Source organism: Anopheles merus, chromosome 3R, assembly GCF_017562075.2.
Source record: "Anopheles merus strain MAF chromosome 3R, AmerM5.1, whole genome shotgun sequence".
NCBI classification, from domain to species: Eukaryota; Metazoa; Arthropoda; class Insecta; order Diptera; family Culicidae; genus Anopheles; species Anopheles merus.
Genome location: NC_054084.1, coordinates 27,488,375 through 27,513,546, shown reverse-complemented (window position 1 = coordinate 27,513,546; position 25,172 = coordinate 27,488,375). Strand labels below are relative to the sequence as shown.

At 46.2% G+C, this 25,172-nt stretch overlaps 1 protein-coding gene across 10 annotated transcripts in view; it reads right to left on the bottom strand.

Moving 5' to 3' along the window:
* The window catches only part of LOC121595167 (tubulin polyglutamylase TTLL4), a 29,930-nt gene extending 5,047 nt beyond the window's left edge, over positions 1–24,883 (bottom strand). Inside the window, exons 1-8 of one of the 10 annotated variants that reach the window (XM_041918862.1) lie at positions 9,764–10,235; positions 8,669–9,598; positions 7,564–8,596; positions 6,551–7,473; positions 6,325–6,486; positions 5,980–6,258; positions 4,756–4,810; positions 1,277–1,394 (exon numbers count right to left, since the gene is read on the bottom strand). In XM_041918862.1, the coding sequence (XP_041774796.1) occupies positions 1,381–1,394; positions 4,756–4,810; positions 5,980–6,258; positions 6,325–6,486; positions 6,551–7,473; positions 7,564–8,596; positions 8,669–9,598; positions 9,764–9,832 (3,465 nt within the window). In that variant the 5' untranslated portion in view covers positions 9,833–10,235 and the 3' untranslated portion in view covers positions 1,277–1,380. The other 9 variants (XM_041918855.1, XM_041918859.1, XM_041918856.1 and 6 more) reach the window with 9 other exon arrangements.
* Positions 24,884–25,172: the final 289 nt, after the last annotated feature.

The window sequence follows — 25,172 nt, the reverse complement described above, 5'->3', positions numbered from 1 at the left end:
CTCTCTTGTTTCAATCAATGTGTTTGTTTGTTTTTTTTTCAATCGCTTTCTAGTAACATTAACCAAGTTTTACCATCCTGTGTCTTTACTTTCGTTTTTTTAGTTGTGTGTATCCTTCTAAATCACGACATCACGCGATCGTCTAACATTTAACACACGAGTCCACAGTGTTCCTTAGCGCGTGTGTCACTAAGTAAGGGGGGGGGGCACAGTCACCCTTCGGAGTGACTGCCAATTACTATCAATCGCTTAAGTTTGAATATTTTAACAACCAGACATACACACACGCACACATGTCGGTTGTCGCACGCTACAGACAGCACGTTTTTAATTTAGCCTACTTGGGGTTTTCTTCTTTTCTACCTTGTCGCGCCCTCCTCGATCGAGTGCAGCATTGAACCACGCGTTACGAACGTGGAAAGTAGAGTTTGTTGGGGGGAGGGCTTTGCGTTTTCTTTTCTCATAAAATCGTTTTTAGTAGATAAGTTTATAGGCAGATTCACGCTACTATTATTAGAAAACACCTTACTGATCACAATTTGTATAAACTGGCCCATTATTTCATCGACAGCAAACACACCCCGAACAAGGGCAACGGGTGAGTGGCGCGTTGAGTGAGCTACGAAAGGAGCGTTTCTTTTGCCGTACACACCGCACTCCCTTGTACATAATGGGCAGAAGAGCAAGATCGCCTACAGTCAAAGGAGAGAACAATGATTTTTGAACACAATGTGTGTGTTTGTGTGTGTATGTGTTTAACAAGCATGCAAACTATTTCTATTTCGAACTGAACGGGAGTCCCCATCCATTGCTACTACACCCGCCCCCCGGGTGGGTGTTGTAGTACACCACTATTCCTGTACGATGATCGTGTTTTCCGTATCGCCGCCACACTCTTGTTGCTTCAGCAGCAACGCGTCGTCTAGGATTTGCTTAATTTTGTCACCCAACCGAATGCCGTCGTCACCGTTGTCACCCTCGATCGTCGGCGCCGGGTCGCGCGATGCACCGGTCGGTTCGGTGGCCGGTGCCAGGACCGCGACCGGAACCTCTATCGTCTGGGTGCTGAGCAGATTGTTGCTACCCGGTGGATAAATGGCACGGATTACAATGGGCTGCGCGGTAACGACGAGCGATGATGGCGGTTCGTCGGTCGCGGTCGCCGGCGGTTCGGCTGTACCGTTGGGGGTGGTGGTCGGCACGGCGGCCGTCGTGATTGGCTTGCGGCGAGGCGTATCCTCCGGCAGCTGGTCGATCGATTCCTGCGACTGGTACATGGAGGACGACTCCTGGGACGGTAGCTCGGACAGGCTGGTCTGCTCCGTGTGGATGCCACTGTCCTGCGAGCCGTTCTCGCTGTTTGTACTATCCGTTTGTGGTTTATTGTTGCAGTCCTATCGTCCGGGAGCAAAGCCATATGTTCAAGAAGCGGCAGAAGAGAGAGATATAAAAAAGAATACAAATGTTACAAATGATTGTTTGTGCATTAAGAAGTAGGTGGTCTAGAAAAGGATGCGAGAGCTTTACGGTTTGGAGTGGCTGGTTGGTTTTTAGTTTAACATCCTAACAACAGTTTTTTTAATGACAAAAAAGGACACAAACACGTCCTAGCATGATGGTGATGATGATGATGAGGGTTGGTAACATACGATGAAATGAAACGTATTCGACTATTTGGGCGACAAATAGTGACGGTGAAGGTGCTATGGTATTGGGAAAGTAACCACCACTTGTAATATTTTCACAACATCGATCAAACAGAGAGTACCATACGCATTGAGATATGATGAGCAGTGCTGCAAAATGTCACTGTTAATGTCGTAAAAAAAATCTGACTGAAACCAAATCCATGTCATCGTTACGTTCTCAATTGTGTTAATCAGAGGTGATACTCAAAACGATTGGTGTGACCAATGCATGCTTCGTGACATGTTTGCGACCAACGCTTGGTCAGTCTCATTTTCATGACTTTTTTTACTGTGATCAGTTCTGCAAAATATCACTCACATAGTCATGACAAATTCCGACTAAAACAAAATCATATCAGCGTCACGAGCTCTACTGTGATGATCAGAGACGTGACTCACACAGTCGTTGCGACATTGTATGCAACCAACTCTTGGTTAGTCACTTGGCTGCGACATTTTCACTCGGTGATCATCACGATAGTTATGAGAGATATGCGGTGCTTGTGAGTGGTTCCAAGAAACAACATGAGCATGTTTTCTCGCTCTGTTTGACCCGACAACCAATCAAACTCTCGCTCTGTCGAAAGAATGCTCATTTTGTTTTGCTTGGTACCACACGCCAAGTATATTCCAAGAATGTCGTGATTATCATCGACAGAAAATGTCGTGACCAAGTGAGTGGCCAAGAGTTGGGCGCTAAACAAAATGCCACCAAGCCTGTGATTGATCCACTAACTGTTTGAGTCTCACCTTTGAACATCTCAGTTGTTTACGTGAGCTGATTTGAGCTTCGTTTCAGTCATGAGTGTTGGTGACCGAAATAGTGGCATTTGGCAGCACTGTTCACAGCAAGAAAAAATCGTCAGTCAGAGTATCGGGTTTGACTCAAGCTCTCGCATGTCGTGTTCGGCATGTCATGACGCACTTTCATTGAGTATCAGCAATGAGCATCAAGCTACCACAGACATGGCCATTGTTTTCGTTAGTGAACATCTCGTGATGCTCTTGACATTTTGCAGCATCATGAGTGATTCATTTTTGTTATAATTCTAGATATGTAAAGTGCAATGTGATGATCGTGACACGGGGATGATGATTTCAAATGAAGTAAGAGAGAAACTATTGCAACTATTTCCGGGACAGCATCATTCTTTGTTAGATAATTAGAAAGATTCGTTGTTACACATGACCATTCTAGGACCGGAATGTTCATACCTCCGTAAAGTTGTTCGATATTGTTAATTGTTAATCAATGTGTTATAATCCCTCACGGAGGCATGAATCCACCAGTTCAACCGAACAAAGATCGATGGGAAAGTCTAGTGACAAGAGAGAGAGAGAGAGTGGGAGAGAAAGAGAGATCCACACACGGCTACAGAGCTAGAGATAGTAGTGACGAACCAAACCAAACGCTTAAACAAATGTTCAAACACTAGAAGGAAAACTATTTTTTCCAACATTGCTCTAACGTTTTCGAACGATTACCAGAGAACGAAGAATTCGGAACTGTCAACACAAGAACAACAAAAAAGGGCTAGTAACAAACAATACGAGAAGAAAACAGGGCTAGCGGGTTTGGGTAGCGTATTATTCACTGCGTATCTAAACAAAGGAGTAGCTTACACACATTACACGATCGATATTACCTGATCGGAGAAGAAAGGATGAGGGCGGGAGGGGGGGGGGGGTGAAGTGTTCGCGGGAGTAAGGAACGCAACAATTGTGGCGGGTGTGCAAATTCAACAACGACACAACAGGGCAACGCAAGGGCGTATTTTAACGATGTGGAGAGCGAGAATGGAACTAAAAAGTTTCAGGATCGACAAAAGGATTGATCGTAACAGAACGAAGTGTGATCGTATCGCTTCATTCCCCGATGGTGGGCATTCCTTGGGCTGTTGAAAGGGGAGGACAGGGTTGTACGGCTTTGGGGGTAGGTTTGGAAACAGCTCAACAGTAGGGATTTGCAACACCCCAAATATTGTTACCGCCGTTATTGATCGATTCGATGATATCTTCGATCGCCTACAGCGGGAGCAGAGATTTGATTGTAGAATTGCAGTTTAGAAAAAGGAAGAAGAAAAGAGAAATCGTTTATCAACGAGGTATAGTGGTTTGTTAACCTCAAAAAAAAGAGATTATGAGAAATATGTAGCACACGATCGTGTCGAGGAAGTACAATATAGAAATTGTTGTTTAATTGCTAGGCGTGTTGTATCGGTTTAGTATCAACGATTGAAGTTTATCGAGTGACATTTTGTTTTTATATAAGATGCACGCACAGGTAGAATCGATTCAATGTAAGCTAGCATAAATACATACAAGTTTATCGTAATGTAGTAGAAATAGAAAATGAAACGAATCTATAGAACTAAGGGACAATACACAGAGTAACTATTTTATACTCTGGTCTGCTAAATAACAATATCATTGAAGAGTGTGTCGAACTGTCAAAAATAACGAAATTACCTCACGCACTAAATCTCGCCAAATTCATTCTTACTAGCAACAATCTACGGAGTGTTTAAACACAAACGGCAAACGACACTATAAGAAAAAAAAAATCTTTACAAACTGCAACGGGTAAGCTTGCCGATATGATTATTATTATTATTGGATTTACAAAGTCGGGCGTCTAGTGTTCAATTCAAACAAATCGCAAATAGATTCCAAATCGACCAAACACAACACTACGCTTCCTAGAACGGGATGAATTCAATTCGACAGTTAAAAGAAAGAAAAAACAATTATTCGGTTGCCAAAAAATGCTTCTTCAACTGGTTAGAAAAAGCAAAAGAAGACAAAGAAACAAAATCATAGAAAATTCAAAGAAACAAATTCACTCAAAAGGGTAAATCAAGAAAAGAAAACTCAATGATAAAACCAAACCACTGCCGCGTTCTGTGCGGAGTGGGGTACGCAAAAACAAAAGGGTTACAAAACAATAAAATAAATTATACAAAGTGTAATAAAAAAAAAACAAAAAGAGCACAAAAACATCAAAAAAGATGCCAAAAATGAAAAGCAACCTGTAAACAAAAAAAAACAAAGGTGATGTCACACTTACGACCCTGTATCGTTCGACAACGCCAGTACGCAGCTCGGAACGCTGACCAAATATCCTGTGCTCACACATTTGTTTTTTAGTGCGCGCATCGCGTGTGCATGCGCATCGGCGGTTTGTGTGATCGTGTTGTGCACAGCAACACGAAAGTGCCCGCCCCCAGTGCGTTCACACACAGATCACATAGTTGGCGGCGCATAGTTTTTTTTATTTCACGCAGATATTGTAAATGAATTTGATTTTTTTGTTTTTGGTTTTGTTTGAAGCGTTTTGATAAATAGACGCAAAAGCGACAACACGCAAAATGATGCGCATCATACGAAAAACGGTTCGATTCGTCGACAACAAGAGGAGCGCAATAGAAAAGGGTGGTGAGTTGTTGGACACCCCCATCATACACATCGAAAGGGTTTTTGAGATAACAGTAAGAGAAAAAGAAATATTAAGTAAAAGCATGTAATTTTGAATTTGTTCAGTATTTGACGGTTATAGCAAGAGAAAACAGAGAAATAGAAAGAGAACTTGTGTGTTTTTGTTTTTTTGTTTGTTTTGCATATGTACAGTGGAGGACGAGGGTTTGTAGAATATATAGTTGAAAACGGTGAAATATAACAAGAAAATTGTTTCGAAAGATAAAAATTAAACGTAACTGGAGTAGAATGTGTAATTTGTAGAAAGAAGAAGTCTCAAAACTAGTAACAAAGATAGAAAGAGAGAAGTAGAGAGAGAGAGAGCAAGTATAAGAGCAATAAGTAAAGAAGTGAACTCGTGTGTGTTGAGAGGATCTTTACAAAATGAAGTAAGTAAAAGTTATTTATGAGCGTGTTGTGTTGGCTATCGGCAAGTCCAACCGTAAGAGAGTTAGACACTAAAAGTTGTGGCATATTGGCAAATCATTTTCAGTAAACACGAGAGTGCACGGTATGTGTAGGTGCTTGTAGTGCTGCTATTGTGTTAGGATTAGCAGTGTCCATGGTATTATGTGTGTGAGTGTGTGTGATCTCTTTGGGTGTATTAACAAACGGGGTATGTACGGATGTGTGTTGAACAATAGAACATTTGTTTTTTACATGTATGTATGTGCCCTCCTGCGAACAAGTATCTGGATTTGAAAAGGCCGGATGTTTTGTTTGAGTGATTTCGAAGCACGAGACGATCCAGATACCTCCTGGAGAGTAGCGCGAATGCCCTCTGTGGACACCGTACACCCTACACCGTCGTACTTACCTTCTTTAGCGTGCTGGGCGGTACCTGCAGGTGCACCTTTCGCTCACAGAGTGACTGCAGCAGTGCGATACCCTCCGACCGGTTATGGCCGTACCGGTGCTCCCAGGCGTCGAGCAGCCGGTTGTAGTACCGAGGATTCTCGGTAAACCCAATGTACCGGTAGCTGTTCGGGGCCGGCAGGATTCGCTCCAGCGGAGCACTGCGCGCTAGCTCGTCCTCCGTCAGCAGCAGGCAGCGCACATCGTCGGGCGTTAGCTCTTCCAGTATTGTGTTGAGATACTAAAAGCAAGCAGGGCGGCAAAAGGTTAGCTCACTGGGGGAGCGATACATTGGATGAAATCTTACATCTTCCCGCGCCATGTCCTTCTGGATGAATTGGGTGTGTTTCAGTCTTTCGGTCTTAGACAATCCCGTCGTGTAGATGCGCTTGTCAAAGCAGAGCGGGCCCTCCAGTCCCTGCTCCTTCAGTATCTCCTTCTGCTCTGCCATCGGTATTCTCGGGGGAACCTGCGAAAGCGGAAACCAATTGAATGCTTTCCATCCGCGCCAAAACGGGCTTCAACACACCAACCTGATACATCACCGTGTTAAGCAGCGCCTTCACCAGCGGCCCCTTCACACACAGATCCAGGGACGATGCCGAATGCAGCGAGGGGGAAATGTTCACCTCGAGCAGCCACGGCACCAGCTCCGAGTCGAGCAGCACATCGATGCCGAACAGCTCGTAGCAGTTGTACTTGCTGCCCACGTTCACCTTCGACATCGCGTGTATCGAGCCCTCGCCGGCCAGCACCGTGCGCAGGACGAGATTGCGCAGCGCCCCCCACAGCCGGTCCACATTGATGCCCTGCTCGGCAAAGTACGACCACAGCGACTTGATCGTCCACTTGTGGCCCTGGCACGCGTCCGCATCCTCGTTCTGGGCGTAGTTGTTCGACAGCTTGTTAATACTGTAGTTCGTTAAATGCATGTACCGGTCGCTGAGCGTTTCCGACTTCTCGCTGTACTTGACCGACGCGAACCGGGCTAACCCGTCCGTGTGCATGTACACCCGCAGCGGGTTCATCGACGTGACCAGCACGTACAGGCGCAGGTCGAACTTGCTGCCGTTGATCAGCAGCGGCCGCTCGATGTACCGCTGCACGATCAGTGGCTTCCGCTTCGGTATTTGCGACCAGCGGTTCACCACCTTGATGCCGGTGCCGCGGGCCGACGCCGGCGGCTTGATGATCCACTTGCAGTTGCGCTGGTTGTACCGGGGCCACATCTGGCGCAGCATCTTCAAGTCCTGAGGTATGATGTAGGTGCGGGGCATGAAACCGAACTCCTTCTTGCCGTGGCGGTTCATCTGCGTCTGCAGGTTGCGCCACACCCGGTCCTTCCGCCCGATCTGGAAGCTGCCGGGCAGGTGGTTAAACTTCTGGTACGGTCGCAGCGTCTTGAACAGCGTGCTCTTCATGTGCCGGCCCCAGATGCCGATCCAGTCGTTCGTTTCTGTGTGCAAGGGAGAGAGAGATAATGCAACATGTTATGAAATAAAATCGATAAAATTATGCAAACAATCCATCCCTCAGCGCCACTTACTTTTTAACAACCTAAAGCCACTGTTTAGCAGCACCTTGCGCACGACGATCGGCGTGATGAGCGTCAGCTTCCACTTCAACACCTTGTGAATGGCGGGCGGCATCGGCGGGCCCTTCTCCTCGTGCGTCGCAAACGTCAGGTAGGGAGGGACGTAGGGAAACAGGCTCGGTGCGAGCGGACCGGCCGGTGCGTACCCGCCCACGACACTGCCGATCGACGTAACGGCCGGCGCCCTGTTGCCGAGCGACGGCGACGGCGAGCCCGAGTGGGACTTTGGCTTCTGGTAGGCCGCGGCCAGATACGACCGATAGTTATCCTCCGAGTCGGTCAGCGAGTCGTCCAGCACCTCGTCGCTGCTGATCGCGATCTCGTCGTCGAGATCGTCATCCTCCCCGTTACACTCGTCGTCCAGATCGTCATCATCATCGCCCGCATCCGACTGGTCGATCGTTTCCGCGTCGAGGTCCTGCGTGTGCACCGATTCGCCGCCGCTCGTGCCGACTGAAACGCCGGATGGTGTCGGCGACGAGCTGCCCGTATTGTGTACCACGCCAATGATGGAGGAACCGGCGGTGCCCTTTGCTTGTGGTTGCGGGGAGGCTGATTTGCGTTTCGTTTCGCCCGGGACGGACGTGCCGACAACGCCGGTGCTGGTCAGTGTGCTTGCCAGTTTGGGCTTTAACCGGTTTATGCCGACACGGTTCGCTCGCACGGTCACTTTGGCCGTTCGGGACTGGCCGGTGGCAGTGCCGGTCAGGATCTTTGCCGGTTTGACACGCTGCTGCTGACCGGAGACGGTTCTGCTCGAGGATAGCACATGATCACCACTAACATCCATCTCGTCGGCTGCGTTTACCATTTTTGAGGGAGGTGAATCTTTCGAACAGTGCACCGGTACGCACGTAATAACGGCTGACGATGATAAAGACGATTCGCTACCGATGACCGTGTCCTCCTCGCCGATTAGCATGGCGTACGATTCGTCCGCTTCGAGTGTTGGCGAGATGGTGTCACGCGTTCGTTTCAGTGTGTTCTAGAGTTAGAAAACAAAAAGAAATGTTTAATAAACAATCAAAGCACTCTTTCCGCATCCTCTCACACTCACATCTCTACTGTATCGAAGGTGATGAAGGTGATGATGATGGTGGTGGCCGGCCGTGCGCTGGCCCGCGAGCAAACTACTACCGCCGCCACCGCCGGCACCGAAGCCGGCACCGTTCCTGTGGGCACTGTGGTACATAAACTCCTGCGGTTCCGATTCGCTCCGGGCGCGCAGCTTCCGCCCGCTGCTGCGCTCCAGTATGGTGGCGCGCGTGGCAAAGTTGGCCTCGAGGTTGCGCGCGAAGCGCGACTCGAGCTGCAGCTCGTTTGGCACGTAGTAGCCCCCGTTGCGCCGATCCTTCCGCAGCCCGTCCAGCTCGCTCATGTACACATCCTTCGCGTTCACGCCCGCCCCGTACAGATGGTTTTGTGCGACGTTTTCCTTCGCCTGCTGCTGCTGCTGCCCGTTGCAGCCGATGGCAGTGGAAGCGCTCGTTGCGATCGTGGGCAGCAGTTCGTGGGTCGCTAGTGGCAGTGGAACTTTCCGGTTTCCCGGGTGTGGTTGCTGCTGCAGGGCGAACGATTCGATGTACAGGCCGCCCGGTCCGCCGGCAGGATGATGATCGTGCCCTGGGGGGAACTTTTGCCTATGTTGGCTACTGAGGTGCGCAGGATGGTGACCGTGACCTTGGAGGGTGCTCTTTTTCGAGCGGCTTTGCTGCTGGTCCGCCGAACCGTACAGGAGCGGTGCCATTGGAAGACTTTCGCTGCGACATCTTCGGCGCAGCGGTGGACCGGCGGTCGAGGAAGGGTTCGGCCCCGTAAGCTGGTTTTGCTTTAGCGATTGCAAACGAACGGTGGAGCTTCCGTTGCGCGCATCGCTACCGTACAGAACGCCACCGACGAGCGGTTGTTGCTGTTGGGAGGAACTTGCTGCTGCCGTTGGCGACCCGTTCTGTTTGAAGTCCATTATGGTGGCAAATTTAGTTGTTATCTGAAATAGATTTAAACAAACGACGGGAAACAATCATTAGCATCATTGGCAACTGATCGTGTGTTTGCTTGCCGCCGCCCCCTGTATGCTTTTTCACGCCAAAAACACACAGACACAGGGGAAAGCGAATTAAAAAGTAGCAAAAAGGCACAGTTCGTTCATTACACTTTGCAGCAACCATACGCAGCAGGAGTACAGCAGCGTGACGAGTATTTTAAGAATGCTTCCGACCATATTATCCGGTCCACACCGCTGCTCAAAACTGGTGTGGTGATTTGCGCTTTGCCCGGTCGCGTAACCACGCTAGGCGCGCGTTGTGACCGTAATAGTGGCGCGCACGAGAGAAGATGACGAAAACCTTACACCCGTTACACTTATGACTTGCGGGCCCGTTATGACCTGCCCCCCCGAACAGGAGTGACTGCACCACCGGAAGACACACCGATTGAGTGTGCGTGTGTGACGTGTTTGCGAAAAACACGTGGTCTAAGCGCACTTTTAGGTTGGAACCCCGCAAAACAAAGTAAAAAAACACCACGCGGTTTTTTCTTTTTTTTTACGGAACCCCAACACGTCGTTGCCCGCTCGAATCACGCTGGTCTGGTCGGCCCGCGACCGTATGGTGAACTGTGTGGAACCCGCGCCGTACTAGCAAACGCGCAATAATACACACAAGCGCACACGCGAGCCGGCGTTTGGAGAGGGAGAATCATCATCATCACTCTCTTATCTGGTGCTTGTGTCTTTCCGCTCCTGGCAGCACATGTTGGTGTATAGCGTTTGTTTCGCTATTTGCTACCCCAACCAGACCGATTATTGCCACAACAACAACAACACCGATCTCTCTCGTTCGCCTGCGCGCACTCTCGCAGGTCGTGGCGGCGTCGACGGCGCACAAAATAGAAGGCGGAAGAAGCCTGACCCTGACCACTGTGTGTCCACGAAGCAAGAGAGCACACACACACACGGTGTTTGGCTACACTACCTACGTTACGGGCTCTACTTCTATTCACCTGTACGAGAGGGTATGCACTGCGCGCACGATTAACACCTTTTATCGTGCGTTTGAGCCTCGTTGGGTGCGTGTAAAACTGACGACGTCGACGCGCGCTCGTTTTGACAGCCCAAATAATACAACCACGAGGCGGCAAACCTGACGGTGCCGCACGGAAACAACACTAGAAAGAAACGAAACAACTCACGGAATCAAACCCATAACACGATGATAGCGTGCTTAGGGGATTGCTTGGCTTATTGCTCTCCCTCTCTCTCTCTCTCTCTCTTCGTTCGCTCTGGATTAGAAACTCGTACCCAAAACAGATTCCGAGCAGTTCTTGGGCCACCACTTGATCTCGAAGGTCTCTCCTAATGGCGGCAGGGTCTTTGTGTGTTGTGTCGGTTTGCAGTATGTTTCACCAACACCAAAGCCGCGTTTTCGGGAGGACAGTCCACCAACAACAACGCATCACACAACACGCATTCGTGTGCGGAATGAAGGTAAATTTCGAAGCTAGCGACCGCGTGTAAAATGTCCTACTAATTGACAGCAGCGAAATACGTCGATACGTCAGTGCTGACTATGTTTTTTTTTTTTTTGCGGGAGCGAAATTCGATCCACACCGAAATAGTGCGGGATTGCACGAGAGGTACACAGTGTGCAAGGTGGGTGTACGGAGGTTTACAAGTATGGTAACCTTGTGCGTTTACAGAGAAAGAGAGAGGTTAGTCATTTGAACTCAACTATGGAACCGAATTGCCCGTCAGTTTCGGTTATTTAAAGGCAACGTTTCGAGGAAACGATAATAATTCTTTTACTGTTGATCAAACACAATCATTGTTTATAGTTTCTACTAGTTACGATTAGCATTGTTTCCTCACGCTCGTGTGTGTGTTGTAGTGATGTGTTTTCCTGAGCGCATTCACGATTCCGATCCGACTGCGACTATAATTAGTCCGATTACGACTCTGGTAAAATGGAACCACTAGATCCGCCCGGAGTCGTCCCGAGTCGTCCGGAGTCGTTCCGAGTCGTCGGAATCGTCCGGAGACGTCCGGAGACGTCTGGAGACGTCCGGAGTCGGAGTCATTCGGAGTGGTCTAGAGTCAATCGGAGTCGTCCGGAATCGGAATCGGTCGGAGTCAACAGGAACCGTGTGGTTTAATGTGCTTGTGATCAAGCATTTCATTTCCTATGTTTTTTTGTCTTTCACTTTTCGCGTGCACTTCGTATATAGGCCTTTGTTTCGAAGGCCAACTCTGACTGACTCCGAACGATTGCGGACGACTCCGGGCAATTTCGGACGATTCCAAACGACTCCGGATAATGCAGGGCGGACCTGCCTTCCGGATTCGATTCCGAATTTATCGGAGTCGGATCGGAGTCGACTTCGGATTTTTGCTAACTTTACCCACCACTAACTTAGGGTGGATGTTATGAAAGCTGAATCCCAATGATTCATTCGCCCATTCGCCGCCGCACAACAGCTGCATCGCGTCATCATTCTCATCCTGCTGCTGCTCTTGTGCAGGGTCGCGGGTTGGTTGGCTGCCCCCCTCTGGCAAAGAAATTGACCGTACCCCTACCCCAACCCCGTAGTAGTTCGAGTGACCGGATTTTACAAATTTGGCTCACATTTTTGACTGCCCGATCGGAACGATTAAGCGCAAACAAGCGCGATCGGTAGAGTTTGTAGAACGATCGTGCGCCGAGGCGGCAGCGACAATTTATCTCTCAACACAGCCAACACACTCATCCACCCCCTGAGTAAGCGCAGCAGCAGTAGGTAGGCTCGTTTGGCGCGAGAGGAATGACATCCCGCCACCGGCCGAGTGTCGCGCCGCCATCGACATTGACCGCGTTTATGCATGGTGCTGTGTGTGTGCTCGCGAGCGCCCGCTTTATCGAAGGCTTGTTTGGTGACAGTTGTCTTTCGTCTGCTCTCTGTCCGTGTGGTGGCGGCGTTCGCGATGGGGAGGTGTTGAGTTTTGTGCGCGCTGTTCACCCGACCCCGTATTCATTCCACCTTCGATGGGGGCTCCCCTTTAAGCTGGATATATACATGGAAGTTGATTCAATTTCAAGGTTAACTGAGCGACGACGACGACGACGTCGACAACGGACGGTGTTGATGGTTTGGTATTTTTTCATACCTCGCATTCCAATCCAATCCGTAAAGATGGGACAGAGGAAAGGTGTCACTAAGTGAGAGTGAAAGCCGGTGCCCCCTGGTAGAGGGGACTAACGAATCGTCTTTGCAATCTCTTCGCGCGGACAGCTAAGGCAAACATTCTAATGACAGCAAGCCTTAGTTCCGTCCGTGCATCATTAGCGTTTCCATTGTTAGTTTGGCAATATTTATGAATAAAGAACAAATGGAATTTTTCCTCTTTTGATTATATCATTGTAAAAGAAGTGAATTTTTTTGCACTATTTTTTCCACATTTTAGATTTGTTTTTTAGTTTTAATAGAATATTTAACATATTTTGTCATTTCTAGCAAAGGCATTCCCATAATATGGAGGCTGTCTGTAAATAAAATATCCAAAATTGAGCCTCTTATATTATATGATATTATAATTGTTAAAGTACACATTCCTAGAAATGATTCAAGATTTTCACTGTGTTCAATAATCACCCTACGATGCAAATCGGAATAAAAGGAAAAACAAGCTACTTTTCTAAGAAAAAGCCAAACCACATTAATCTCACCCTCGTACGGTCTGACATATTCCAAATAAAAAAAGTGAATATAGAAAAATGGCTTCTGCCAGGCACGACATTGGCCCCTGAGGATGGAATATACAAAATATTCACCTAAAAAAAACCAAAAATGTTCCTATATTTTCACGTCTGTTCATCCATGGAAAGAAACAACAACAAAAAACCATAGCAATATTTGCAGCAAAACAACAACAAAACGACACTCGAAACATACAACAAACAAACTTAACAACCTACGCAACGCACATCACATCCTTGTAGTCCCCGGTGCGCGGCATATATGCACGATCCGTGGTGTGTGGCAATAATCGCCCCATTTTCATGCCCGATGGGATCTGCTTGTCATTTTCCGCACCCACAACCACCAGAGATTGCTCTCTTTCGCTCTTCTTTTCTGCTTGATTAATTAGGAATCATTTTCAGCACGACGCATTCGACCGGGGGCGGCGTGTTGCGCGCTAAGCGCAGACCACACCTATGAAACATTACAAAAAAACATGCACGAAAACAACACGAAAAACATGCTTCTTTGCTTTGTGTATGGATGCTTTCGCGAAGAGTGTGAGACTGTTGCTGGATTATTTCACCACCGGTTTGGGCGGACCATGGAGACGCCAGGTCGTTTAACTGACTGCGCAGTGTCGTTTCCGTCCCTTCCCTTGGGCTACACAATTAATGCCGATCTTCACACGATCCTCGCCGCGCGTGTGTGTGTTGGCGTAGGTAAGCGGTTTATGGGACAAATAAAAACCATAACCGCACGTTTACAGCACACGGCAAAACTATTTCTGGGTGATGGAAAGCCGTGGATAAAAATGTTTCCCCCTTTAGAGGTGTGAAGCAATTTATGACGATGGTTGGGTGAGAGGAGTAAATTTAAAGCGATTTAAAATTCTAAATAATAATGAAGACAATATTGCTTTAACGCAAATATAAAGGTTGGCTAAAAGAACTGGTCTGTCTTAATTCATTTCTTATTGTTTGTGTTATTGCTATTGCTATTGTTTGTGTTATTGTTATTGTTATTGCTATGTTGTGCTAAAATCAATTCATTCCTTCCGTGGACAGTCCATTCTTGGAATAAATTATCAGACATTATTCTTCGTTTGTTAAATAATTTTTGCATTTAAAAAAGGGACAAAAATTATCGATTTTGATTGGGAATAACCTTCACCCGCACTAGCGAAACATTAATTGCACTTTCAATAATAGTATCCCATGAGTCAGCAGACAACAATTGACACCTCTATCAGTCGAACTGTAGCCGTGATGGCCAACCAAGTGAAGCAACTTCGTTAAGAAGCGTGCGCGATTAAAGAAAAGGACAACGTCACGACCAAAACGAACATCATCCAGCAGTTTGTGGACGTCGGATAAGTCTGTTCCGGCATCTACAACATCTTGGCACAATTAGACAACATCCAGGGCATCTAAACAAAGCTCGGTTCAGAATGACCGACGACCCTGAGTGACAAGAAACTCCAAAGCAAGCTGAAGACTAAGGTAAAAACCGTTACATAGCTGTTTTCCGCTTGGCCGAGAGGTCGATACAACCGGCGCAAACAGTGCAATAGTACCTGAGGAACACGAACAAACGTATCAGGAATGCAAACGTTACTAAACATTGTAAACACCTAGTAGCAACATATTGACAGTAAGCAACATAATCGTAACAACCTAACGCTCAGCAAATCCAAGCACATACATAACCTGCCATTTACCACCATAAACCAATTATGTTCCCTTTTGAGTAGAGCCGCTCGGCGGAAAGAGTAAACCATAGAATCATGTGGTTTCCCCTTATGTGTGCTGATAGACAAAAAAAAAACGAACTGTCCCCATACAACGGGCGATACAATCTCACTAAACAAACACACGTACACTCAGGAGAAGCGTTCAAGGATTCCGGCACAGTGTCCCTTGGGTACCTTTAACAGCATAATGTGGTCGTTATGGCAGTAAGCTTTAGGTTCGCGTTAGCTAGCGAGTAATTGGATTTCCTTTTACGATGAGCAGCCCGTTTTGTGAGTACACTCGAAGGGCTTGTACTACCATCAACTATCCGTATAATTAACACCGTATAATTTATCCTTATTAACCTTCATGTATTTAACATTAATCATAGGTTACCATAAACAAATTCCTTCCAAAACGCTTCTTAATTTCATCATTTTTATGTCAACACTGAAACACTTTTCACTTTCGTCCTTGGTGGGCAAACAAAGCTGATGTATATTATTCACAGCAAACCCCGTCAACGTTCCCCACTCGAAGGATGAACTCATCAGCAAACTCCAGAGTGAATCCGCTCTATGCTTTCAGCATTTTTTTCCGTTTCAGCATCTGTTTGCGGATAATGAGCCTGACATTGTGCCCTTTTGAAGCTTGTGTGAGCGTAATCTTCCTACCCATACACATACACACTGTCAATCTGGTTGGTCCTACCCGTTTTGATTGCAAATCTAGGCCTCGGAGTAAATGCCCACCAGCACACACACACTACCATCATCCACCGACAGTGCAAAAACCCCACGCGGTATCCGATGAATGCGCACGTGAAGCAAGTGGTTGAGTGCTTTTCAACCTCCCTGGCGCTGCAGCAATGAAAAGCGTACCGCACCAAGTCAAGTGCGGTAGAAAAGGATAGCGATTGGATTACCACAGGGGTGGAGAGGACACCCCGGGCCAAACGACACGACACAGTAATTTAGTACTGCGCCATGCATATTCGAACTCAATAAAAATGCGATGGTATGCCCATCCACCATCCATCCTCCTCCTTCTTGTGATGATGATGCACACACATTGGGCACAACCGTTTCTCGCAGGCACCGTACAGACCAGGGCATCTTTACAATGTGTGTGAGTTAAGCTGCACTGTCTTGGGCAGCACATCAATGCGATAAAAAGTGCAGTTGGGATGGTTTGAATGACTGTCTTGTGTGTAATGTTCATGTAAGATTCGTTGGCTTTTTTTGAAGACATTCTCTATAATTCCCGTACATATTCCGAATATATTTCTTCTTATTCTACTTTTTCTTTTTTACAGCATAGCATTCTGTAAGGATGGCTTATACTAATACGAATTAAATTATAAGTCTTACAATAATTTTGTTAAATGCCACAACAGTTTGTTGTTGTCATGCTCATCCAAATCTAGATTAGATTCTAACTTAAGACCCTCTTTGCAATGGACATAGCACTTACCGGTGGCACTACAAACCCTGCCCCGGAAACGAATGGTTCGATAACGACCAGTATCGATTTGTGGTTAAGCCGTCTCCTTGGCCCAATAATAGCCATCACACACTTTAACGCCACTGTAGCATGACAGGGAGGCATGTGGCATGTTAAATGTGTAATAACATCAAGCTTTTGAAATTTGACGAACAGCAGCACCACCATATGAAATGCTTGTAAATCCAACTTCCGGCAGCTAGCAGCACCGACAGAGCTAGAGGCACCTTTTTGGCCTGGCACCTATGTGGTTCAAATGTTACATACACACCACCGTACGATGTACGGCTTCGTGCAGTGTGCTGCAGTATTGGCAAAAAAGACCTCCAAAGTATGACCTGCCCGTCAACTACAGCCGATACACCTTTGTATGGTAGGGATCATCCCGGTACCGGCGAAGTAAGGACATTGGAGAGATTGTGCAACGTTACATGATGATGATGATGGTGATGGTGACCTAATTTACGCATGCCGTGAGCCTTTTCCCCAATCATGCTCATGCTCCAAAATGTCGACGGGCCTAGGCTACTGCGTGTACAGAAGTAAAATGAAACTCAAACGCTAGTAGCTACTCTTCCATTTGCACACACACTTTGTGGATTACGGAAGTGGTAGCAAATCAACAAATCACCCGAGGCGTCAAGTGCAGTGCAGTGTATGAGTACGGGCGCAAGCTACCGCTTCCGTTTCAGTTAACCATTTGCTTGCGTTTTGGCTTGGCAAAAAGCAGCAGCTATTAAGCTATCACACTGTGAGCAGGCATGGCGTTGAGCTTTCCCCGGCAGCGCACAAAACGGAACACGGTATAAGGAGCCATCATTAGTCTGGTGTGTACATGGTTCGTGATCCTGCAGTACATAGACCGAGAGGCGAATCCTTCACACCGCGTCATTCGTTTTTATGGTCGCTTTTATTATGCTACGTCTGTGGTACAACCGACGAGTCGTTGGAGCTCGTTCTATCCAGATAATATATACAGCTCTATTTGCACACCAGACTGCCAGACAACTCCAAAAAAGCTAAAACAAACACGAATGCTTGAATGAAACAACTGAAAGCCGAGGCCATCCTCAACATAAAACTCCACCGTGACGAGTGTTTTGACTGCTTCTCGCCTGGCTGGCTCTGCGCTTTCGTGATTCCTTGCTTTTTTTGTTGCTTTATTCCTCCCTTCCTGGTGTTGACTATTGACAGGTGGCATAAAGTGTGACCTCTTTTGCACGTAGTACTACCACCACCGTTCCTCTGGTGGTCCCTCAATATCTCATATCTTTGTGCTTTATGCTACTCGCAAACTCATTATTAGGCCGATTTCGTTGGAAGAGTTAAGCATTTTAACACCCTTCCATCAGTTCCGCTTTCTACTTCAACTGCCGGAATGTAGCGATAACACAAATCGAACAAGATAGCATTGCCTTTATGAGCAAGCGTTAACATTGGGTGCCGGAGAATACTATTTGAAATGTCCTGTTCAATATGCATCGAAGGTGTTGATTGGCAGAGCTATTACAGTTCAAAGCTTCAAAGCCGTTGGCGTGCCGATTTATATTGGAATCTTTTCTATTGTCGCCTTTAGTCTACCAGCCATCGTTTGGAGCATTATTTGTTCGTGCACCCATTTAAAGGTTATTCACCTTAACATGGATTGGCTTAAAATGGTGGAAATGGGAAATGATCGTTGAGGCTTGCATCACATGAATGAAGCACATTTTATTGGAACATTTGCCGTATTGCAGAGTCATTATTTGGTTTCAGAGTATCGACCCAATCATCCATGAAGCACACAGGCCATACCATTTGATTTGATGTTTGGTTTAATTTATTATTCCCTTTAGTCATAAACTGCATGTTTTTGGACCTTCTCTCGACCAAAAAGGTTGATGAGTTTGTTTGCCCTGCACGCAGCAGCTGCATTTTACAGCGTTAGAAGGCCCCTTAAAAGCAACCCTGTTACAAAACAGTTCCCCTCCCATGTCCGCACATATGAACTATCATTCCTTAAACTAAACACCAACTCCCACAACAAAACAGAAAACCCGGAAAAACGCCGCCCCATGCAAAATAATATCCTTTTTACCCGACAAGTAACATTGAGCAATCAAGGGTAAAGTTTAATATGTGTGTGTGCACCCTGTTTGATATGCCCAGGAGGTCGTCATTGCCCGTAGGTTTGTGCAGACAGAGCAAGCAAGCACGCACCATAAACCATTTTCCGAAGCTATCAAACTTACACACAGAACCAATCGCGTCGAGGGACACTGCGCGGCAGTCAGCACGTTTGGTGCCATGACCAGGAGTCAGCCCTCGTTTTGTTCGGTATTGTTCAAGCGAACGGAGATCTTTCACGAATTGTTTATGTTTTTGCGGGTATTAAAATCGTAGCATTATTTTTTCCAACCCACTTTAACTGCATTGCAGTTGTAGAGGGGGGAAGCAAATAGTTTACAATTATTGTCTGCATAGTTTCACCAGTGAAGTTGGTGCCACTACAGTTTGCAACAAATTAAGCAGATCAATACGAAAAGGTTACAGCGTTCCTTGTTGCGGTAGCATGATGGGGGATCCTTACACGAAAACCTAGACCTTTAACAGCACAAAAGTGAGCACTTGAAGTAGCTTCCCCGACCTCCCCGAATTCTACTCTCGTTGATTGTTTTTATGTGCACAATTTACTACATTTGCGCTCCACCGAGTGGGAAAAATACAATATATTGCAGGCAATTGTAGGACAGCCGCCGTTCAAAACGCGCCCTCCAAAACAAAAGGGCAACGCTGGGGAACTTTTTTCGCTACTTTCAAGCACGCTCCACACTAGGGATAGGGCAGGATTGTGTTACTATTTTTTTCTGTTTGCCCTTCCTTTCTTTAGAAAGAAGGTTTACTTTGTAATAAGAACAAATACACACTTCGCCCCTTCCCTTGGGGTAGACGGCACACCGCCGCCGGTACTTACGTAGGTGCAAACGCAGGACAGATTCGCGTGACAAGCCATCGTTTAACGCCTCTTGCTTTACTTCTTGTGGCAGATTTTCACGCTCCCTTAAGAGGACGACTACGGATGGGGATTTCGGCTTTGCTTTAACCGGAACAGGCACACTGCTCGCAATTGCAAGTAAGTGCAGCAGCGTAACGTAAATGGGGACAAGGATACACTTTACTGGTGACACTATTTCACTGTCAAACACGGAGCCCCACCAACATTAAAAGGTGGAGAGTGTTTTGGTGAGGGTTGAAGATTTTATCGCTAGATAAGGGGCAAGATTTGTTCCTTCTATTCCTCTCTATATTAAACCGTAAGATTCGCAACACTTTCTCTGCCAGAAGCTCTAATTGTCTTGTATTACGGAGTTGTGTACATTGTAAAGTTTTGTAGTTTTTAGTACTTCAACGTTTCAATTTTGTAGTATTACACGGTTTTTAAAAACAGCTAAAAATACATTTGTCTACGTTTTTCCACTTTAAAACCGCTCCATTTTCTTCTTCCTTCGCTTTGCTTCAACTAGAACTATAATATCTCTCTATTCAGCAGGCTTTTCCCTTCCACTAAGCTCGCTCCCTCGTCGCGTCGCGCTTCATAGCACCATAATTTAATTAAACATTTGCAAAGGGTTTAGAGCAAAGGGCTTCCCAGTTGCCCCCGCTTATCATTATCCAAAATACGCTTCTCCACTACTGCAAAAAGTTTTTCCTTTCCAATCCAAAAGCAAAAAAATGACGCGAAGTGCACTTTCGAAGCGGACCTGTGTATCACTTCCCTAGCTAACGAACGCGACACCACGACGACGACGACGACCTGCAACTATCGCGACGACCACGGCGAGACTGACTAGGCGAACCGTCTGCTTTCATCCTGGTCGCGCGCGCGATGCTTTTGCGCCTGCACCTTGCGCGCGGCTTTTCGCTTGCGTGAGCTCGCGACGGGTGAGAGCTTGCTGCCGCTGCTACCCACCCACGCCCCCTGTGTCTGGGGTACAGGCAACCTAACGATCGAGAAAAATGGGAAGAGGGTGATGCTAATTTGAAAAGCATTTTTCAACCCCCTCGCGAGTTTCAATTCGGTCGGTCGGTGGTGTCAGTGTAACCGTTTTGGCACATGCATCAGGTTTTTTTTTGCCTCCCTCGAAAAACCCCAAAAGCTTGCTTATTTTATCTTTCTAGTGTGTGCAAAAAGCATCGGTCAGTTCGGGTCGGTCTTCCTCCTCCTCCTCTTGCTCCTCACGCATGCCGAAAATGGGTGACCAAATAATATGTCTCGATAGATACCATCCCAAGTGGCGCCGAGCGGAATCGGAAGAAATTGTTTGACGAGCGGCGACAACAAGCGCACACACACACACGTGAGGACTTTGCCAGAAAGGGATTGGCTCACCCTTATAGTGAAGCAATCGAAACAAAACATAAAAGGATGTAACCAAGGAGAGCGACGGAAACGATTGTGTTACGCGTTTGCCCACGGGGGGCGCACTTGAGCATGCAAGGACCCTCCCGCTCGCCGCGGTGTGTGTGTGTGTGTCGGGTTATCGCCCGAAGTGGTAACCAAACAAACTGAAACAAAATATACCACCATCACCCACCACTGTCGCACTGCCCTTCCCTGTGATCGACCGATGGCAAGACGTGAAAATATCGGGGTCGTCGGCGTCGGGATATTGGGGTGAAAGAACCGACCCGGAAAAGCTCTCTGCGAGCCGGGATGGGTGCGGGCAAGGGAAGGCAGAGAGGGCAACAGTTTCTTGGTACTAGGAAGTAGCTGCTGGTACTTCCGGCGGCTCCCTGTTTTATAAACTAATATTAATAATAATAATAATAAGAGTAATAGTTTGAGCATCGTTTTGCGATCTTTTATCCATTTTAGTAATTTATTTATTTGTTTATTTTTATCATTCTATAGGATTCTATTTTTATCAGTCTATCAGTCTTTTTGATATACAAGAAGTTGTTGATTGATGTGAAATATTTTAATATATTTAAATTAATTTATTATTTAACATTCGATGCATCCTTTAAGAGCCTTTTTTCGCTCAGAGCTTATTGCCAACTATTATTTTAAGCTGCCGCACGATCGGAATCGATAAACGTAAACGCATCGGAATCAGGATTAACGAGCAGCACGATGTGTTTCACGATCGCTCGCTTCCCTTTCCACGGCTCGCGTTACCGCGCCAAACTGTTGCAAATCGATGCAATTACGCGCTCGTAAAATGCCTTTTTGCATTCCCCCGTTTGACCGATCGCATCAAGGTTAGCCCCAAAAACAAAGCCTCTGCAAGCTACACAAACAAACAAACAAACAGAAAGGCATTGCACTTGCACACGCACAAACAACCCCCTAATCGGCGGCAATTGGCGATCGAGCCTGATCATGCAATTCGAAACCGTGTTGTAAATTTAGTAAGTCTCCCACACACAAAGGAAATTCCGTACGCGCGGCGTTCTCTTCCTCGTGGGGCTGCCGCGAACGGAAATAAAACCAGTGATCGCCAAAATTGTGCGTTTATTTTTCTACTGCCACAACGTACGGGGTGCAGTGCAGTCGTCATCGTCAAAATACTGCTTATAAACAACGTTATAGGAGGTTTTAATGGCCAAAAATCAAAGTCTCCACTTCTCATAAGTAGCACTCCTACGCAGAGGAGAGACCCCCCTCCTTCTACATCATAACCATCCTACACTATTGGCTTGCAACGACTTCGCACGTCTGCTCGCTAGGTCTGGGGTTAACTATGGTTTGTTTTTGCTTCGCGTCGGGATTGTTTGTGCCGGTCGCAACCGTCCGCTTTGTGGAATGTCCGGTGAAAAATCAAAGAAACTCATATTCGTCCACGGGTGCGGGCTTGGGCGAGTAGGAGCAGGACGCGATCGTGTCGTCATGTCCGAGGGCCAATTTCATTCCAAGCGCATTAGATCACCCGGCGGTGACCGATCGCAACTCGGAAAAACAATCTTCCTTTCCAAGAGGAAGGTGTGCGTAGGTAGAGAAAAATGTCTTTTTTGTCGTTTTTTTTCTTTTCTTCCTTTAATGCGATTTATGAGTGTGCGCTTGGGAGAATGGGTTTACAACGGGAAAGACAGAAAAATGGAAATTAAACACGAATGGGGACGAAATTGGAGCTAAATTGGGTGGTGCACGTTCACTAGGTTAGTTTAGAGGTAGAATCATAAAATTAAAATTGATGAATGCGAATAATCCCTTCACTTGAAATTGATATTACTACATCGTCAAAAAAAGACAAAAGTAATTAAAATCCTATTCAAATCTTAATCTGAATTTCGTAACTGTAGTTCAGATTTAAGATAAGAAAACCAGGAATGAATGTTTCGAAAAAATCGAGCACAATTCTAAATGGTCTTTTCGAAACAGATGCTGTTAGGGAGATGCACTATTTTATATAATATAGTTTGAATTTCATTTCATTTTTCAATATTCGATAAAGCCAAATATCGTCAGTGCAAATAAATTATTTTCATAGAAAATTTATGTTTGCCAATCACATTACAGTCTTTTCTGACATTACGAAACATTAAGGATATTTTCCTGGATTGTTCAATCTTCAAAGACAGAACAACGTGGAAATATCGGCCATTGTTAGAGTTAGACCCATGTTTTCCTCTGATGTATTGGCCAACATTAAGGCTCTGGACATTCCCATTAGACGAAAAATCAACATCATCAGAATTACACCGAATCACATGACCAATATGCTTTGATTTGAATTTGAATTTGAAGATTTGGGTACAGTTTTCAATTATAGTTCATGTCAGGCACAAATTCAGATAAGTTTTTTTAGGTTAGATAAAAATAGATGGTATTTTGGCAAAGAAGTTTCATTAAAATATATATTCTATAACTAGCGAGAGCAATAGAAGCAACACAAAACTAGGTAAAAATTTATATCGCGTATTAAGCAAAACTGCACAATTACGGTAATTTAAAACTAAAAAAAGGAATTTATTCAAATAAATGTTAGAAACAGAAATAGAAAAATTGGCGAAAAGAAAATAAATAATTGAGCGTGTGAGCATTTTACGATGTCTGTTGTGCAGAACGCGTGTTGCGTATTTCCTGTTTGATATTTTTCGAACCCAAAAACGTAAAATTCACGTGTTTTCATTGCAAAATCTCGTATTCATTCTTTCTCTCTCTCTCTCTCACGCGCATTCTCACCTCATGAATGTTCTCACCAAGAATTCTCTCTCACACATACTCATACACACTTCCTCTATCTCACACACACGCTCACTCTTCCTCTCTTTCTCTTTCACCAATTGTTCACTCTCACGCGAGCGTTCATTCATAAACCGCGTAAAAAGAAGCAAATAAACTAACGAAAAACGTCTACAACAAAACTACATTACAAGAAGGACCAACGCACACACGCAACACGAATGGCGAAAGACAAAAGCGAACGCACCAAATAGCAACGACGGCGACCTTCGCGCTTTACTTACCCTTCGCCAGACGCCGCGATTTACAAGCCGTTTCTGCTAGATTACTTTCCCAATATAATCAGCCAACACACCAGCCAGCTCCCTACCACCACGCGGCTCGGGCAGCACTCGCGCTGGCCCAAGAACAATGGCGCATGGGTTCTTCTTTCTCTCAGGCGAAGGGCGAACACGCAATATCGGGGGCTGGTTGTCAATGTCAGCAAATCAACGTTCGCCAACAAGAAAATGCCCTTATTTTGCACGTAAAACGGGCGCAACGTCACTGTGTCACATGCACACGCGTCGCGGTTTTGCCTTCTGCAAACCGCAAATCCCTTATTTTTAAATTGGGCGGGAAGAGGAATGGAGGAAACACGGCACACAGTACAATCACAACATTTGCAACACTCACTTCAGCGTAGCCATTTATAAATGGCGCACACGGATTAATTATAGATCCGCACTGGACACGGGGCCTTGTCTAATTACGCTGCAAAAAGGAGCAGGTTCGACACGATGTAACGCAAAAACAATATCAACTCGACTTGTTCTCCTCCGACGCCCCACAAAACAACGCCGCCAGGTGATGGATGCTTGACGACAACGACGACGATGATGATGATGATGGTGGAAATCTTACCGTGCTGAAAAGACGAACGGCGTACGCAATGCCCTTCGGAGCTGAAATTCAACCCCGCTCGCACACCGATTACACGGCCAGGACGATACGGTGAGTGGTTTTACGCGCACTTTTTGCCGCCCAAAGCGTTGGGCACGCTTACCGAGCTGCTATTTGGCACGGGCGATGGAAATTGTACACCAGAAAATCTTCAAAATAGCGGAAAATAAACACACATTTTCTCCCGAAGCGCAAGTGACGTTTTCGAGATTTCGACCAAGGTGAGTAGGGTGCGGGGTGCCGTCACTGAGCTGACAGTTGCCAAATTTGAAGGCATAAAGGCATGTGTACACGTACAATCGATTTGAAAATTGAAGGATTTTGTTTTTAATCATCTCTAGAGATTTTTTTAATTTTTATTTTAAATTGAGACTTTGCTTTAATTGGCCTCATTCACCTATTCTCATGACATGTTTACGATAGATTACACAAATTATGGTTCCTGTTTTTCATGTTTTAGCAGATAATAAAAGACGCCAACGATTGAATACAGTCTGTTCCCGAGTTAC